This window comes from Heptranchias perlo, chromosome 17 (assembly GCF_035084215.1).
Source record: "Heptranchias perlo isolate sHepPer1 chromosome 17, sHepPer1.hap1, whole genome shotgun sequence".
Lineage (NCBI taxonomy): Eukaryota > Metazoa > Chordata > Chondrichthyes > Hexanchiformes > Hexanchidae > Heptranchias > Heptranchias perlo.
Window position 1 is genome coordinate 1564185 of NC_090341.1, and position 18215 is coordinate 1582399.

The 18215-nt window shown below is 51.4% G+C and overlaps 1 protein-coding gene across 1 annotated transcript; it reads right to left on the bottom strand.

Annotated features, from left to right (window-relative positions):
* Positions 1–1317: 1317 nt before the first annotated feature.
* LOC137334349 (uncharacterized) lies at positions 1318–16889 on the bottom strand. The gene is made up of 2 exons (XM_067999056.1): positions 16456–16889; positions 1318–1354 (listed from the first exon to the last, which is right to left on the bottom strand). The coding sequence occupies exons 1-2, from the start codon at positions 16887–16889 to the stop codon at positions 1318–1320; spliced, it is 471 nt and encodes a 156-aa protein (XP_067855157.1).
* Positions 16890–18215: the final 1326 nt, after the last annotated feature.

Below are 18215 nucleotides of genomic sequence, written 5' to 3' on the forward strand. Positions count from 1 at the left end.
TCTTAATCCCACTTTCCAGCACTTGGTCCGTAGCTCTGTAGGTTACGGCCCTTCAGGTGCACATCCAGGTACTTTTTAAATGAGTTGAGGGTTTCTGCCTCTCCCACCCTCTCAGGCAGTGAGTTCCAGACCCCACCACCCTCTGGGGGAAAAAAATTCTCCTCAGATCCCCTCTAATCCTTCTACCAATTACTTTAAATCTATGCCCCCTGGTCACTGACCCCTCTGCTAAGGGAAATAGGTCCTCCCTATCCACTCTATCCAGTCCTCTCATAATTTTATATACCTCAATTAAATCTCCCCTCAGCCTCCTCTGTTCCAAAGAAAAAAACCCAGCCTATCCAATCTTTTCTCAAAGCTAAAATTCTCCAGCCCTGGCAACATCCTCGTAAATCTCCTCTGCACCCTCTCTAGTGCAATCACATCTTTCCTGTAATGTGGTGACCAGAACTGTACACAGTACTCAAGCTGTGGCCTAACCAGTGTTTTATACAGTTCCAGCATAACCTCCCTGCTCTTATATTCTATGCCTTGGCTAATAAAGGAAAGTATCCCGTATGCCTTTTTAACCACCTTATCTACCTGTCCTGCTACCTTCAGGGATCTGTGGACATGCACTCCAAGGTCCCTCTCTTCCTCTACATCTCTCAGTATCCTCCCATTTATTGTGTATTCCCTTGCCTTGTTTGTCCTCCCCAAATACATTACCTCACACTTCTCCGGATTGAATTCCATTTGCCACTTTTCTGCCCACTTGACCAGTCCATTGATATCTTCCTGTAGTCTACAGCTTTCCTCCTCACTATCAACCACACGACCAATTTTGTATCATCTGCAAACTTCTTGATCGAGCCCCCCACATTCAAGTCCAAATCATTAATATATATCACAAAAGGGACCTGGTACTGAACCCTGGGGAACCCCACTGGAAACAGCCTTCCAGTCACAAAAACACCCGACCATTACCCTTTGCTTCCTGCCACTGAGTTAATTTTGGATCCAATTTGCCACTTTCCCTTGGATCCCATGGGCTTTTACTTTTTTAACCAGTCTGCCATGTGGGACCTTGTCAAAAGCCTTGCTAAAATCCATGTACAAAGGGTGGTAGAAGTTGATGCTAGCTCAATTGTTAATTTTAAGTCCGAGATCGATAGATTTTTGCTAGCCAAGGATATTAAGGGAATATGGAGCTCGGTCACAGATCAGCCATGATCTCAATGAATGGCAGAACAGGCTGGAGGGGCTGAATGGCCTCTTCCTGGCCAGAGCTCCCTGAGATCACCCACCACAGACATCACAAGTACCCCCAGTGGGAGCTCAGCAGCTTCCCAGGCTGTAGCCATTGGGGAACCAGCTGTAGGAGCAAAGAGGATCCGAGAAACCAGCTCACAAATCAGGCAGGAGGGAGAATTTTAGTTCTATATGTTCAATATAAGCATTGGTCCCATGGAGAGTGACATGGTATGGTGCGGCTATGAACTTTCTGTTCAAATGCTGCTGGTCTGGATTTTGTTTGTGAGAGTAGCACCAATGGAGATATAACGAGAGAGGTCATCCAGCGGGTGAGTCTAAGGATGGTGGGAGAGACTGTTGATGTATTGGGGAGGGAATGCAACAGCGCTCCCTCAGTACTGACCCTCCGACAGTGCAAAACTCCCTCAGTCCTGACTCTCACACAGTGCAGCACTCCCTCAGTACTGACCATCCGACAGTGCAAAACTCCCTCAGTCCTGACCCTCACACAGTGCAGCACTCCCTCAGTACTGACCCTCCGACAGTGCAGCGCTCCCTCAGTACTGAACCTCCGACAGTGCAGCACTCCCTCAGTACTGACCCTCCGACAGTGCAGCGCTCCCTCAGTACTGACCCTCCGACAGTGCAGCGCTCCCTCAGTACTGACCCTCCGACAGTGCAGCGCTCCCTCAGTACTGACCCTCTGACAGTGCAGCGCTCTCTCATTACTGACCCTCCGACAGCGAGCCGCTCCCTCAGTACTGACCCTCCGACAGTACGGCCCTCCCTCAGTACTGACCCTCCGACAGTGCAGCGCTCCCTCAGTACTGACCCTCCGACAGTGCAGCGCTCCCACAGTACTGACCCTCCGACAGTGCAGTGCTCTCACATTACTGACCCTCCGACAGTGCAGTGCTCCCTCAGTACTGACCCTCCGACAGTGCAGTGCTCCCTCAGTACTGACCCTCCGATAGTGCGGCGCTCCCTCAGTACTGACCCTCCGACAGTGCGGCACTCCCTCAGTACTGACCCTCCGACAGTGCAGCGCTCCCTCAGCACTGACCCTCCAACACTGCAGCGCTCCCTCAGTACTGACCCTCCGACAGTGCAGCGCTCCCTCAGTACTGACCCTCCGACAGTGCGGCGCTCCCTCAGGACTGACCCTCCGACAGTGCGGTGCTCCCTCAGTACTGACCCTCCGACACTCCCTCAGTACTGACCCTCCGACAGTGCAGTGCTCCCTCAGTACTGACCCTCCGACAGTGCAGCGCTCCCTCAGTACCGACCCTCCGACAGTGCAGCGCTCCCTCAGTACTGACCCTCCGACAGTGCAGCACTCCCTCAGTACTGACCCTCCGACAGTGCAGCGCTCCCTCAGTCCTGACCCTCCGACAGTGCAGTGCTCCCTCAGTACTGACCCTCCGACAGTGCAGCGCTCCCTCAGTACCGACCCTCCGACAGTGCAGCGCTCCCTCAGTACTGACCCTCCGACAGTGCAGCACTCCCTCAGTACTGACCCTCCGACAGTGCAGCGCTCCCTCAGTACTGACCCTCCGACAGTGCGGCGCTCCCTCAGTACTGACCCTCCGACAGTGCAGCGCTCCCTCAGTACTGACCCTCCGACAGTGCAGCGCTCCCTCAGTACTGACCCTCCGACAGTGCAGCGCTCCCTCAGTACTGACCCTCCGACAGTGCAGCGCTCCCTCAGTACTGACCCTCCGACAGTGCAGCGCTCCCTCAGTACTGGCACTGGGAGTTTCAGCCTGAATTTTGTGCTCAATCTCTGGAGTGGGACTTGAACTCATGACCTTCTGACTCACAGGCGAGAGAGATCCCCACTGAGCCCCGCGGGGCTGACACTTGATCGAGGTCCTTATGATTATGAAGGGTTATGATAATGTAAACAGAGATAGATTGGGTTTGGTTTTATCTCCGGGTCGGATCGGTGAGTGGGCGTTTACTCGGGAATTGGGTGGAAGTGAGTCCTGGCCAATCTTAATGGTCGGGACTCATTTTAATATTTCGCATCTGTCTCCAGACCGAAGCCGGCAAACCGGCATCAAGGCTGACGGTTGGGAGCGAGAATGGAGCATCAGCTGCCGACAGCCAAGGATCTGAAGCAATGGGGGTGGGGGCTTCACTGCCGATGCTGGGTGGGGTAGAGGGAGGTCCGAGGATTCCAGGCGGGACTCGGAGATTCACCCTTCCTCCACCTCCTGCCCCAAGGAATCCTTCCAAAAATTGAAAAAACTGAGCTTCCCCTGACCTCTCCTGACCACTCTGCTGCCCCCCCCCCCCCGATTCATTGGCAAGTTTACCCCAGGCGGGCTCCTCCACCCCGAGTCCCTCCCCACCGAGTCCCCCCCCACAAGTACCCCCCCTGAGTCGTCCCCCTGCACCCCTTTCCCCCACCCCGAGACCAAGCAACAATAACCTCGCCGTGCCGATGATGTCATCGGGCCCCCGCCTGCCTGTAACAGGAACGCAGTGACCTTGGCCGGTAAATCCAGTCCTCTTCCCAAACACCGTTCCCCACCAACAGGAGAGTGGGATTAGACTGGGTGGGATATTAAAGGGTACGGGGAGTGAGGGGGAGAGTGGGATTAGACTGGGTGGGATATTAAAGGGTATGGGGAGTGAGGGGGAGAGTGGGATTAGACTGGGTGGGATATTAAAGGGTATGGGGAGTGAGGGGGAGAGGGGGATTAGACTGGGTGGGATATTAAAGGGTACGGGGAGTGAGGGGGAGAGTGGGATTAGACTGGGTGGGATATTAAAGGGTACGGAGAGTGAGGGGGAGAGTGGGATTAGACTGGGTGGGACATTAAAGGGTATGGGGAGTGAGGGGGAGAGGGGGATTAGACTGGGTGACTCATATGGAGAAATACATTGTTGGAGTCTTGATGGGCCGAATGGCCTGTTTCTGTGCTGGAATATTCTTGGATTCTACACTCCTTTCAACGTTGGCACCGAGGACCTTGACCATTGACCCAGTTTGCAAACTGTTTTGCACATCAAGATATTGCCCCTTTAAGATCACACCCAGGCAAAGTTCCCCTTTTATCCGGACACAGAAAAGTTTTGTCGTGCAGACGGAGATTTTGGCGCAAAACTCTCGAAAAGTGACCGAGGCTTTCCAACCAACGACAGAAATTCTACAACTTTGAGTCGGAATTCTTAAATCCTGATCAGGTCGTGAACACCCACAAATCTGGAGTCAGACACCACAGACGGGTGGGAATCTGGGACTCTCCAAGAATGCCACTTATTCCGAACACGGATAAACAGAATTCCTCTAAAAAATGAATGATTGCTTCTGCCGTTAATGTCAGATTTTCCAACATCACTCAAAACAATTTCAAGATTTTTCAAATCTTCCTTCATTGGAGGAAAGCTGGATCATTAACCGGGGTACAGTTCCACAGACACTGACTCTCACTGGGGACAGTCCCACAGACACTGACTCTCACCGGGGGACAGTTCCACAGACACTGACTCTCACTGGGGGACAGTTCCACAGACACGGACTCTCACTGGGGGACAGTCCCACAGACACTGACTCTCACTGGGGGACAGTCCCACAGACACTGACTCTCACTGGGGGACAGTCCCACAGACACTGACTCTCACTGGGGGACAGTCCCACAGACACTGACTCTCACTGGGGGACAGTCCCACAGACACTGACTCTCACTGGGGGACAGTCCCACAGACACTGACTCTCACTGGGGGACAGTCCCACAGACACTGACTCTCACTGGGGGACAGTCCCACAGACACTGACTCTCACTGGGGGACAGTCCCACAGACACTGACTCTCACTGGGGGACAGTCCCACAGACACTGACTCTCACTGGGGGACAGTCCCACGGACACTGACTCTCACTGGGGGACAGTCCCACGGACACTGACTCTCACTGGGGGACAGTTCCACGGACACTGACTCTCACTGGGGGACAGTTCCACGGACACTGACTCTCACTGGTGGACAGTCCCACAGACACTGACTCTCACTGGGGGACAGTCCCACAGACACTGACTCTCACTGGGGTACAGTCCCACGGACACTGACTCTCACTGGGGGACAGTCCCACAGACACTGACTCTCACTGGGGGACAGTTCCACGGACACTGACTCTCACTGGTGGACAGTCCCACAGACACTGACTCTCACTGGGGGACAGTCCCACAGACACTGACTCTCACTGGGGTACAGTCCCACGGACACTGACTCTCACTGGGGGACAGTCCCACAGACACTGACTCTCACTGGGGGACAGTCCCACAGACACTGACTCTCACTGGGGGACAGTTCCACAGACACTGACTCTCACTGGGGGACAGTCCCACAGACACTGACTCTCACTGGGGGACAGTCCCACAGGCACTGACTCTCACTGGGGGACAGTTCCACAGACACTGACTCTCACTGGGGGACAGTTCCACGGACGATGACCGTTCCCCTGGATCCCTGGCGGTGACCTCCTGCTGCCCTATTTTAACAGCTGGTTCGCCGCTTCCCGCCGACTCCACAATTGTTTTGTTTGTGGAGTCCAGGCGTTACATTTAATTGAGGCCCGGCCGATAAATCCTCTCTGTTGCTTCCGACGTGTCCGTGTTCCCGACCGGGAGTTGTAACTGACCCCTGGGGATCAGCACCGTGGCCTCGCCTCCTGTCGATCGTATGTACGGCGACAGCCATGGTGAGCTGACAGGGGAGGGGTAGTTACAGAGTCCAGCGCCAGGGGCACCAATCGAGCGGGCTGCTTTGTCCTGGATGGTGTCGAGCTTCTTGAGTGTTGTTGCAGCTGCACTCACCCAGGCAAGTGGAGAATATTCCATCACATCATTAACTTGCATTTATATAGCGCCTTTAACGTCATAAAACGTCCCAAGGTGCTTCACAGGAGCGATTATCAGACAAAATTTGACACCGAGCCACATAAGGAGATATTAGGACAGGTGACCAAAAGCTTGGTCAAAGAGGGAGGTTTTAAGGAGTGTCTTAAAGGAGGAGAGAGAGGGGGAGAGGTTTAGGGAGAGAATTCCAGAGTTTAGGGCTCAGGCAGCTGAAGGCACGGCCGCCAATGGTGGAGCGATTAAAATCGGGGATGCGCAAGAGGCCAGAATTGGAGGAGCGCAGAGATCTCGGAGGGTTGTAGGGCTGGAGGAGGTTACAGAGATAGGGAGGGGCGAGGCCATGGAGGGATTTGAAAACACGGATAAGAATTTTAAAATCGAGGCGTTGCTGGACCAGGAGCCAATGTAGGTCAGCGAGCACAGGGGGTGATGGGTGAACGGGACTTGGGGTGAGTTAGGACACGGACAGCAGAGTTTTGGACGAGTTGAAGTTTAAGGAGGGTGGGAGATGGGTGGCCGGATAGGAGAGCGTTGGAATAGTTGAGTTTGGAGGTAACAAAGGCATAGATGAGGGTTTCAGCAGCAGATGAGCTGAGGCAGGGGCGGGGAGAGGCGATATTACAGAGCGTGATGAGTCCTCTTAAAATATGGCCCAGCCCTAAGAAAGAATCTGCCCTTTCTCAAAAGAAAAATAAAACGAAGCTGATCTGGCCATCTTGCTGCACTCCAAATCCCAGCAGTGCCAACACATTCTGGAGCTGATGTTAGACTGTTATCAGCTCATTACTGGTGACCTATGGTCAGGGGCAGAGGGCAACGCTGAGAGGAAGTAAACAAAGGCATTGCTCAGCAGATGGAAAACATGGCTTCAAACGTGTAGTTATACATTTCTTATCGGACAACCTTGCTCTCCAGGAACAGCCTTGGTGAGCAATTTGGAAAGAATGAAAAATATCTGAGTCATAACAAGGATGTTCCTTGGGCACAGAGTGTTGACTGCACCTGACAGAGTTACTCCAGCTCCAGTCCTTGTTATTTTGAAGACACTACAGGCTGGACCGTTGCCCTGGGTGACCGGTGATTGCCTGCCGCCCGATTATATCAGCCAGGCAGCCGCTTCTCGCCAACATTTCCCGACTGTTTTGGTTGTGAAGTTGGCAGGCGGCAAGTTAATGAGTTAATGAGGCCTGGCCAGTAAAATCGGGCGTGTCGGCCTGCTCCCACTCTCGCTGCTTTCTCGGGCAGCGACCCCACCAAGGAGTTAAAATGGAGAACTGGTAGAACCTGTTTCAATCCACTCAAGTCAAGCTTTCCCTGTGACACACGCAATCATCGAGTGAGAGCTGCATAGCTGGAATCTGTCGGGCCCTCTGCTGACCACAGCATCAGGGGAAGAGGACTGAGAGTACTGGAATGGGAGCATTAGGAACAGGAGGAGGCCATTCAGCCCCTCGAGCCTGTTCCGCCATTCTATTAGATCATGGCTGATCTGTATCTTAACTCCATTACCTGCCTTTGCTCCGTATCCATTAATACCCAACAAAAATCTATCGATCTCAGTCTTGAAAGCTCCAATTGACCCCCATCAACAGCTTTTTGGGGGAGAGAGTTCCAGATTTCCACTCCCCTTTGTGTGAAAAAGTGCTTCCTGATTTCAGCCCTAAATGGTCCAGCTCTAATTTTAAGATTAACCAAAATCTAAACCCTCCACTACAGCACAGGCTGTCTCCAGGAATCAGCCGGGGCTCAGTGGGCAGCATCCTCACCCCTGAGGTATAAAGGTCATGGGTTCGAGCCCCACTCCAGAGACTTGAGCCCATAATCCAGGCTGACACTCCCAGTGCGGTACTGAGGGAGTGCTGCACTGTCGGAGGTGCTGTCTTTCGGATGGGATATTAAACCGAGGCTCTATCTGCCCTTTCAGGTGAATATAAAAGATATCTGAAGAAGAGCAGGGGTGTTCTCCCCATGACCTGGGCCAATATTTATTCCTAAACCAAGATCACTAAAAAATAGATGATCTGGTCATTATCACATTGCTGTTTGTGGGATCTTGCTGTGCGCAAATTGGCTGCTGTGTTTCCTACATTACAACAACTTGCATTTATATAGTGCCTTTAACATAGTAAAACATCCCAAGGCACTTCACATTAGTGATTATCAAACCAAATTTGACACTGAGTCACATAAGGAGATATTAGGACAGGTGACCTCTTGGGCAAAGAGGAGGAGGAGAGAGAGGTGAAGAGGTTTAGGGAGGGAATTCCAGAGCTTAGGGCCAGGGCAGCTGAAGGCACGGCCGCCAATGGTGGAACGAAGGGAATGGGAGATGAGGAAGAGGTCAGAATTGGAGGAGCGCAGAGATATCGGAGGGTTTTAGAGCTGGAGGAGGTTACGGTGATGGGGAGGGGTGAGGCCATGTAGGGATTTGAAAACAAGGATGAGAATTTTAAAATCGAGGCATTCCCGGACTGGGAGCCAATGACTACACTTCAAAAAATTGACTGTAAAGCCCTTTGGGACGTCCTGAGGCTGTGAAAGGTGCGATAGAAACGCGAGTTCTTTCTTTCGTTATACGTTTTTGAAAGTATCTTTTTTTTTAAGCGGTGAAGTGAACTTTTCCCTTTGTTCTGCCGCTGAGGACAGGAATCCTTGAATTCTGGAGCTGGCGCATTGCGAGAACAAGAGACACTTTTCTGCTGACAGGTTGTGTTCAGCTGTTGGATTCTGTCCAGGGAACCTCTTACCCAGTCCCAACACAAAAGCACTCGGAGCACTCGACATGCGAATACGTGAATATTTACCCACAGGAGCTCTGTATCACTCGGCCCAGATATCACGTTCAAGGGGGAATGACCGAAATCCACTGCTGATATTCTGTGGCAGAATTTTGCTGGAAACATTTGTGTATTTAAAATTCTATATCTTAGATAAAAGTTGCAATGGAAAGAGTTTATAAAGTATTTCTTTGTTCTGTTATCTCTCCTTAAGTGCAAGGTTTAAAACAAAACAAAACAAACACACACGCTCTGTACCTACTCTCTGAAGGACATGAATTCCTTCTCACATTTCCAATCCAAAGGAGGTCTCCTTGTGTCACCTCAGGAATCCTCCAAGTTTCCATCTTTGGCCCCCTCTCCTTTCTCTCACTCTCTCTGCACTCACACGACGGTCTGATGTTCCTTTCTCCTGACCCTGCGGGTTTAGTCCGCTGATCCCTCCTTTTCACATCTACGCGCTGCCCCTTGGCAACATCGTCCACAGATATGGGGTCAACTTCCACAAGTACGCTGAGGACACCCAGCTCTACCCCTCCATCACCTCGTGTGGTGTGATTGGGACATGAATTTCGCATGAGGACAAGATGGAGGCTCTATGATTAGACAGTCCACTGACACTGTCTTGACACCCTAGTGAAGAATCAGTACAAGGCTGAGGTAGGAGAGGGTGACTGGGGCCTGTTGGGACCTCCAACAAGTGTGGGGAGCTGATGCACTTCTTTGTCACTAAGATTGAGACCATCTGCTCAGCTGCCTCTGTCGCTTCCCTCCCTCCCCCAGCCCACCAAATCAAACTTCCCCGAAGGTTCCCCCCTGCCCTAGCCCTGAACTCGCATCGTTCTCTAGTTTCTCTTATTCCGTTCTTATCCATCCAGTCGCAGCCAGAGAATCACCTGCAATGGCTTCTCTTCCCGCTCCTGCACCGTTACCTCTGGAGTCCCCCAAGGATCGATCCTTGGCCCCCTCCTATTTCTCATCTACATGCTGCCCCAGGCGACATCATCGTAAAACACGTCAGATTCCACGTGTACACTGATGGCACTCAGCTCTACCTCACAACCATCTCCCTCGACCCCTAACTGTCTCTGATTTGTCACACTGCTTGTCCGACATCCAGTATTGGATGAGCAGAAATTTCCTTCAACTAAATATTGGGAAGACTGAAAACATTGTCTTCAGTCCCCGCCACAAACCCCGTTCCCTCGCCACTGACTCCATCCCTCTCCCTGGCCACTGTCTGAGGCTGAACCAGACCGAGCGCGACCTTGGCGTCCTGTTTGACCCTGAGATGAACTTCCGACCACGTATCCGCTCCATCACCAAGACCGTCTACTTCCATCTCCGTAACATCGCCCGTCTCCACCCCTGCCTCAGCTTATCTGCTGCTGAAACCCTCATCCGTGCCTTTGTTACCTCCAGACTGGACTATTCCAATGCTCTCCTGGCCGGCCTCCCATCTTCCACCCTCCATAAACTTGAGCTCATCCATAAACCCTACTGCCCGTATCCTAACTCGCACCAAGTCCCGTTCACTCATCACCCCCTGTGCTCGCTGACCTACATTGGCTCCCGGTCCGGCAATGCCTCGATTTTAAAGTTCTCATCCTTGTGTTCAATTCCCTCCATGGCCTCACCCCTCCCTATCTCTGTAACCTCCTCCAGCCCTACAACCCTCCGAGATCTCTGTGTTCCTCCAATTCTGGCCTCTTGCACATCCCTGATTTTAATCGCTCCACCATTGGCGGCCGTGCCTTCAGTTGCCTGGGCCCTAAGGTCTGGAATTCCCTCCCTAAATCTCTCCGCCTCTCTCTCCTCTTTTGAGACACTCCTTAAAACCTACCTCTTTGACCAAGCTTTTGGTCACCTGTCCTAATATCTCCTTATATGGGTCAGTGTCAATTTAATGTCTGATTACGCACCTGTGAAGTGCCTTGGGATGTTTCACTGCATGAAAGGCACTAAATAAATTCAAACGTTGTTGAACCTGGAGCCCAGTGAGAGCCTGCGCCATTATGGGAAAAGAGGGTGAGACTGAGCAGAAACCACCAGCCATCGCCGGAGAGCGAGTCTCTCGGGAAACACAGCCGGCTGCAGAAGGGGTTAAAGACTAGTCCACTCCTTGCCATTAACTTTACTGCCAGAGCCCCGGCTCTTTCTCAACTGTGACAAAATGACCCTTAAATGAACAGATGATAACAGCGGAAACTGGGATCAGACTCCGAGATTCCGGAGGAGCGATATGAAGTGGGGAGTTCACACAAGCCGCCAGGTATTGGGCGCCTGTGGCCACTGGTGGTTGTTTGCTCAGTAGTAAAAGTTTTTTTTTAACCAAACAGAAATGTTGTAGAGTTCAAGGAGATAACAAACCCTGTGTATATCTGTCCCCCGTTGCAGAAGGAAGGCGGGCGGGGAGTGGAGGAGCAGGAATGCTTGCTGACCTCACAGAGAGAGGAGACAACTCCTATCCCGGTGAAAGGTCATGGGCAGTCACAACAGGTGGGTGAGAATGGGGGGGGGATCACTGGGGGGTGGGGGGTGGTGAGACTTGGGGAATGAGGGTTCACAGACGCTTCAACTCTGAGTTTACATTGCCTGCTGCCATTAAATGATTCACAATAACAGACAATGAACGAATTACAGGGATTAGATATCTGGGTTATGAGGAGAAAGAAAGAAAGATTTGCATTTCTACAGTGCCTTTCATGACCTCAGGACGTCCCAAAGCGTTTTACAGCCAATGAAGTACTTTTCGAAGTGCAGTCATTGTGGGACCTCTGCTTCTCGAAAGCTGCAATTGGGCAAAGGAAGTTACACTAAATGGTTCTCGGGAATGAGGTGGGCCAAGTGGAGCAAGTGTCAGTGGGGGAACATTTAGGAAACGGCGATCATAGTATCATAAGGTTTAGAATAGTTATGGAAAAGGACCACTCTAAAGTAAAAATACTCAATTGGAGGGCGGCCAATCTCAATGGGATGAGAACAGATCTGGCCCGGGATAAATTGGAATCAAAGATTGGCAGGCAAAACTATAATTGAACAGTGGGCGGCCTTTAAGGAGGAGAGGTTTCGGGTACAGTCTAGGTACATTCCCATGAGGGGGACAGGTAGGGCAACTAAAGCCAGAGCTCCCTGGATGACAAAAGATAGAGAGTAAAATGAAGCAGAAAAAGGGGGCTTATGACAGATGTCAGGTTGATAATACAAGTGAGAACCACACTGAATATAGAAAGTTCAGAGGGGAAGTGAAAAAGGAAATAAGAGGGGCAAAGAGAGAGTATGAGAATAGACTGGTGGCCAACATAAAAAGGAATCCAAAAGTCTTCTACAGGCTGTAAACAGTAAACGGGTAGTAAGAGGAGGGGTGGGGCCGATTAGGGACTAAAAAGGAGATCGACTCATGGTGGCAGAGGGCATGGCCGAGGTACTAAATGAGTACTTTACATCTGTCTTTACCAAGGAAGAAGAGGCTGCCAGAGTCTCAGTAAAGGAAGATGTAGTTGAGATACTGGATGGGCTAAAAATTGATAAAGAAGAGGTACTAGAAAGGCTGGCTGTACTTAAAGTAGATAAGTCTCCTGGTCCGGATGGGATGCATCCGAGGTTGCTGAGGGAAGTAAGGGTGGAAATTGCAGAGGTACTGGCCATAATCTTCCAAACATCCGTAGCTACAGGGGTGGTGCCAGAGGACTGGAGAATTGCAAATGTTACACCCTTGTTCAAAAAAAGGTGTAAGGATAAACCCAGCAACTACAGGCCGGTCAGTTTAATCTCAGTGGTGGGGAAACTTTTAGAAACGATAATCCAGGACAGAATTAACAGTCACCTGGACAAGTGTGGATTGATTAGGGAAAGCCAGCAGGGATTTGTTAAAGGCGAATCGTGTATAACTAACTTGATAGAGTTTTTTGATGAGGTAACAGAGAGGGTAGATGAGGGCAATGCGGTTGATGTGGTGTATATGGACTTTCAAAAGGTATTTGGTAAAGTGCCGCATAATAGGCTTGTCATCAAGATTGAAGCCCATGGAATAAAGGGGGCAGTGATAACATGGATACAGAATTGGCTGAGTAACAGGAAACAGAGAGTAGTGGTTTTTCGGACTGGAGGGAGGTGTACAGTGGTGTTCCCCAGGGGTCGGTGCTGGGACCACTGCTTTTCTTGATATATATTAATGACTTGGACTTGGGTGTACAGGGCACAATTTCAAAATTTGCAGATGACACAAAACTTGGAAGTGTAGTGAACAGTGAGGAGGATAGTGATAGACTTCAAGAGGATATCGACAAGCTGGTGGCATGGGCGGACATGTGGCAGATGAAATTTAATACAGAAAAATGCGAAGTGATACATTTCGGTAGGAAGAATGAGGAGAGGCAATATAAACTAGAGGGCACAACTCTAAAAGGAGTACAGGAACAGAGAGACCTGGGGTACATATACACAAATTGTTGAAGGTAGCAGAGCAGGTTGAGAAAGCGGTTAAAAAAGCATACGGGATCCTTTATAAATAGCGGCATAGAGTACAAAAGCAAGGAAGTCATAATGAACCTTTATAAAGCACTGGCTTGGCCAGAACTGGAGTATTGTGTCCAGTTCTGAGCACCACACTTTAGGAAAGATGTGAAGGCCTTGGAGAGGGTGCAGAAAAGATTTACTAGAATGATTCCAGGGATGAAGGACGTTAGTTACATGGATAGACTGGAGAAGCTGGGGTTGTTCTCCTTGGAACAGAGAAGGTTGTGAGGAGATTTGATACAGGTATTCAAAATCATGAAGGATCTAGACAGAGTAGATAGAGAGAAACTGTTCCCATTGGTGGAAGGGTCAAGGACCAGAGGACACAGATTTAAGGTGATTGGCAAAAGAACCAAAGATGACATGAGGAAAAACTTTTTTACACAGCGAGTGGTTAGGATCTGGAATGCACTGCCTGAGGGGGTGGTGGAGGCAGATTCAATCATGGCCTTCAAAAGGGAACTGGATAAGTACTTGAAAGGAAAAAATTTGCAGGGCTACAGGGATTGGGCAGGGGAGTGGGACTAGCTGGATTGCTCTTGCATAGAGCTGGTGCGGACTCGATGGGCCGAATGGCCTCCTTCCGTGCTGTAACCTTTCTATGATTCTATGTTGAACCTTTATAAATCACTGGTTAGGCCTCAGCTGGAGTATTGTGTCCAATTCTGGGCACCGCACTTTAGGAAAGATGTGAAGGCTTTGGAGAGGGTGCAGAGGAGATTTACTAGAATGGTTCCAGGGATGAGGGACTTCAGTTATGTGGAGAGACTGGAGAAGCTGGGATTGTTCTCCTTAGAGCAGAGAAGGTTAAGGGGAGATTTGGTAGAGGTGTTCAAAATTTGATAGAGTAGATCGGGAGAAACTGTTTCCACTGGCAGGAGGGTCAGTGACCAGATTTAAGATAATTGGCAAAAGAACCAGGAGGCGATGAGGAGATGTTTTTTCACGCAGCGAGTTGTTCTGATCTGGAATTCACTGCCTGAAAGGGCGGTGGAAGCAGATTCAATAATAACTTTCAAAAGGGAATTGGATAAATACTTGAAAATGAGAAATTTGCAGGGCTATGGGGAGAGAGCAGGGGAGTGGGACTAATTGGATAGCTCTTTCAAAGAGCCAGCACAGGCATGATGGGCCGAATGGCCTCCTTCTGTGCTGTACAATTCTATGAGACTATGATGGGATGGAAGTCCCCCTCTGTTAACTGTAAAGGCTCACTTCATTAATTTTGGTTTCGTACAAGGCCTGTAGTTACCTGGTTTCTCCCTCCCTCCCTTCTAAAATAATGGAGTGACATCAGCAAATTTCCAGTCTAGGCTGAAGTGACCATGAAGCTTTTGGATTGTCGTAAAAACCCAACTGGTTCACTGATGTCCTTTAGGGGAGGAAACCTGCCGTCCTTACCCGGTCTGGGCCTATATGTGACTCCAGTCCCACACCAACGTGGTTGACTCTTAACTGCCCTCTGAAGTGGCCCAGCGAGCCCCTCAGTTGTGTGAAACTGCTACCAGCAGATCAAGAAGAAGGCCCAACACCACCTTCCCAGGGCAAATAGGGGATGGGCAATAAATGCCGGCCTTGCCAGCGACGCCCGCATCCCGATAATGACTAAAATAAAAGCTATTTTAAACCCTACACAGTACTTTCCTGTGGTTCAGCTACTTCCACCTGGTGTACGTCCACCCCCAGGTCTCTCTGTCCCTGCACCCCCAGGTCTCTCTGTCCCTGCACCCCCAGGTCTCTCTGTCCCTGCACCCCCAGGTCTCTCTGTCCCTGCACCCCCCGTCTCTCTGTCCCTGCACCCCCCGTCTCTCTGTCCCTGCACCCCCCGTCTCTCTGTCCCTGCACCCCCAGGGCTCTCTGTCCCTGCACCCCCCGTCTCTCTGTCCCTGCACCCCCAGGTCTCTCTGTCCCTGCACCCCCCGTCTCTCTGTCCCTGCACCCCCAGGGCTCTCTGTCCCTGCACCCCCCGTCTCTCTGTCCCTGCACCCTCAGGGCTCTCTCTGTCCCTGCACCCCCAGGTCTCTCTGTTCCTGCACCCCCAGGTCTCTCTCTTCCTGCACCCCCAGGTCTCTCTGTCCCTGCACCCCCTTTAAAATTGTACCATTTAGTTTATATTGCCTCTCCTCATTCTTCCTACCAAAATGTATCACTTCACAGTTCTCTGTGTTAAATTCCATCCACCATGTGTCTGCCCATTTCACCAGTCTGTCTGTGTCCTCCTGAATTCTGTTACTATCCTCCACATTGTTTACTACATTTCCAAGTTTCGTGTCGTCTGCAAACTTTGAAATTATACCCTCTATACCCAAGTCCAGGTCATTAATATATCTCAAAAAGAGCAGTGTATAGGGACCCAGTCCTGTACATACAGCTGTCCTGTCCTTCACTGACCAGTACAGACCCATAGACCCTCCTGTCCATCACTGACCTATAGACCCTCCTGTCCATCACTGACCCATAGACCCTCCTGTCCATCACTGACCCATAGACCCTCCTGTCCATCACTGACCTATAGACCCTCCTGTCCATCTCTGACCCATAGACCCTCCTGTCCATCTCTGACCCATGGACCTTCCTGTCCATCACTGACCCATAGACCCTCCTGTCCATCTCTGACCAGTACGGACCCATGGACCCTCCTGTCCATCACTGACCCATAGACCCTCCTGTCCATCACTGACCTATAGACCCTCCTGTCCATCTCTGACCCATAGACCCTCCTGTCCATCTCTGACCCATGGACCTTCCTGTCCATCACTGACCCGTAGACCCTCCTGTCCATCTCTGACCAGTACGGACCCATGGACCCTCCTGTCAATCACTGACCCATAGACCCTCCCTGATGGTGCAGTTGGAGTTTAACATAGGCGACAGCCAAATTCCAATCAGGTAAGATATCGATGTTTGGAGTAAGGCTGACACCATCCTGTCTGGGACTAAGCAATATTTTTAGATCCTGCCATTGATGGACGGCCTTTTCTTGTTAAAAACGGACAAACTGTCCACATGCCATCAAGGCACAACTTGCTGTCAGCTGACCAGGTGATAATGTTGATGGTAAACCTACTGATCAGCATGGACTCTGGGGCTGGACATTGGGCTGGACGCTGGGGCTGGACGCTGGGGCTGGATGCTGGGCAGGACGCTGGGCTGGACACTGGGGCTGGACACTGGGCTGGACACTGGAGCCAGACACTGGGCTGGACACTGGGGCTGGACACTGGGGCTGGACACTGGAGCCGGACACTGGAGCCGGACACTGGGCTGGACACTGGGCTGGACACTGGAGCTGGACACTGGGCTGGACACTGGGGCTGGACACTGGGGCTGGACAATGGAGCCGGACACTGGGCTGGACACTGGGGTTGGACACTGGGGCTGGACACAGAGCTGGACACTGGAGCCGGACACTGGAGCCGGACACTGGGCTGGACACGGGGGCTGGACACTGGGGCTGGACACTGGGGTTGGACACTGGGGCTGGACACAGGGGTTGGACATGTGACTACACATTGGTCTGGACACCCTGGCTTAACACTGGGCTGGACAGTGGGGCTGGGCACTGGGACTGGACACTGGGTCGCACTGGATGTGGGTTGGTGAGGTCCAGTTGTGTTAGTGTGACTGTCAGACGCGGTGATTCAGACCTCTCCCAGTTTCTTTCCCGTGCAGTGAAGAGAGAGAGAGGCTGATGGGATCACAATCATTCACTAATTAACTGTTGAGTGAGTTGGGCTTCGAATTGGCCCTGTGACAGCAATCGGGGGCCATTTTCCATCCCTCCATTTGTGTAGATCCTTGTTAACCCTCCGAGTGCACAATACAGCTTCAGCAATTTCAAGTTAGCTCAGTGGGCATCACTCTCACCTCTGAATCAGAAGGTCATGGGTTCAAGTCCCACTCCAGAGACTTGAGCACAAAATCCAGGCTGACACTCCCAGTGCAGTACTGAGGGAACGCTGCACTGTCAGAGGGTCAGTACTGAGGGAGCGCCGCACTGTCGGAGGGTCAGTACTGAGGGAGTGCTGCACTGTCGGAGGGTCAGTACTGAGGGAGCGCTGCACTGTCGGAGGGTCAGTACTGAGGGAGCGCCGCACTGTCGGAGGGTCAGTACTGAGGGAGCGCCGCACTGTCGGAGGGTCAGTACTGAGGGAGCGCTGCACTGTCGGAGGGTCAGTACTGAGGGAGCGCTGCACTGTCGGAGGGTCAGTACTGAGGGAGCGCTGCACTGTCGGAGGGTCAGTACTGAGGGAGCGCTGCACTGTCGGAGGTGGTGTTGTTGGGATGAGATGTTAAACCAAGGCTCCATCTGCCCTGTCAGGTGAATGTAAAAGGTCCCATGGACACTATTGGAAGGAGAGCAGGGAAGTTCTCCCTGTGTCCTGGTGATCATTTCACCTCAGGATGTCCCAAATTGCTTTACAGACAATGAAGCACTTTTTGAAGTGTAGTCGCTGTTGTAATGTAGGAAACGCAGCAGCCACATTGTGCACAGTAAGATCCCACAAACAGCAATGTGATAATGACCAGATAATTTGTTTTAGTGATTTTGGTTGAGGGATAAATATTGGCCCAGGACACCGGGGAGAACTCCCCTGCTCTTCTTCGAAATAGTGGCCGTGGGATCTTTTACATCCACCTGAGAGGGCAGACAGAGCCTCGGTTTAACGTCTTATCCAACTTTGAGGCTTAGGAAGTTCTTTCCCACATTGACCTTCTGCATGGATACTTGAGGCTGGGATCTGCGTCCAGACGATTCTCCCAGGTGCCAGCAGAGGCGTAAAGAACCTGTCCCACTCACCGCATTCTACACAACCTCCATTCCTG

Coding starts and splice junctions, on each gene's coding strand:
- LOC137334349 (XM_067999056.1), bottom strand. CDS start 16,889: ATGTCCAACCCCTGTGTCCAGCCCCAGTGTCCAACCCCAGTGTCCAGC. Junction 1,355..16,455: donor CCCAGAGTCCATGCTGATCA/GTAGGTTTACCA, acceptor TTGCTCCTACAG/CTGGTTCCCCAATGGCTACA.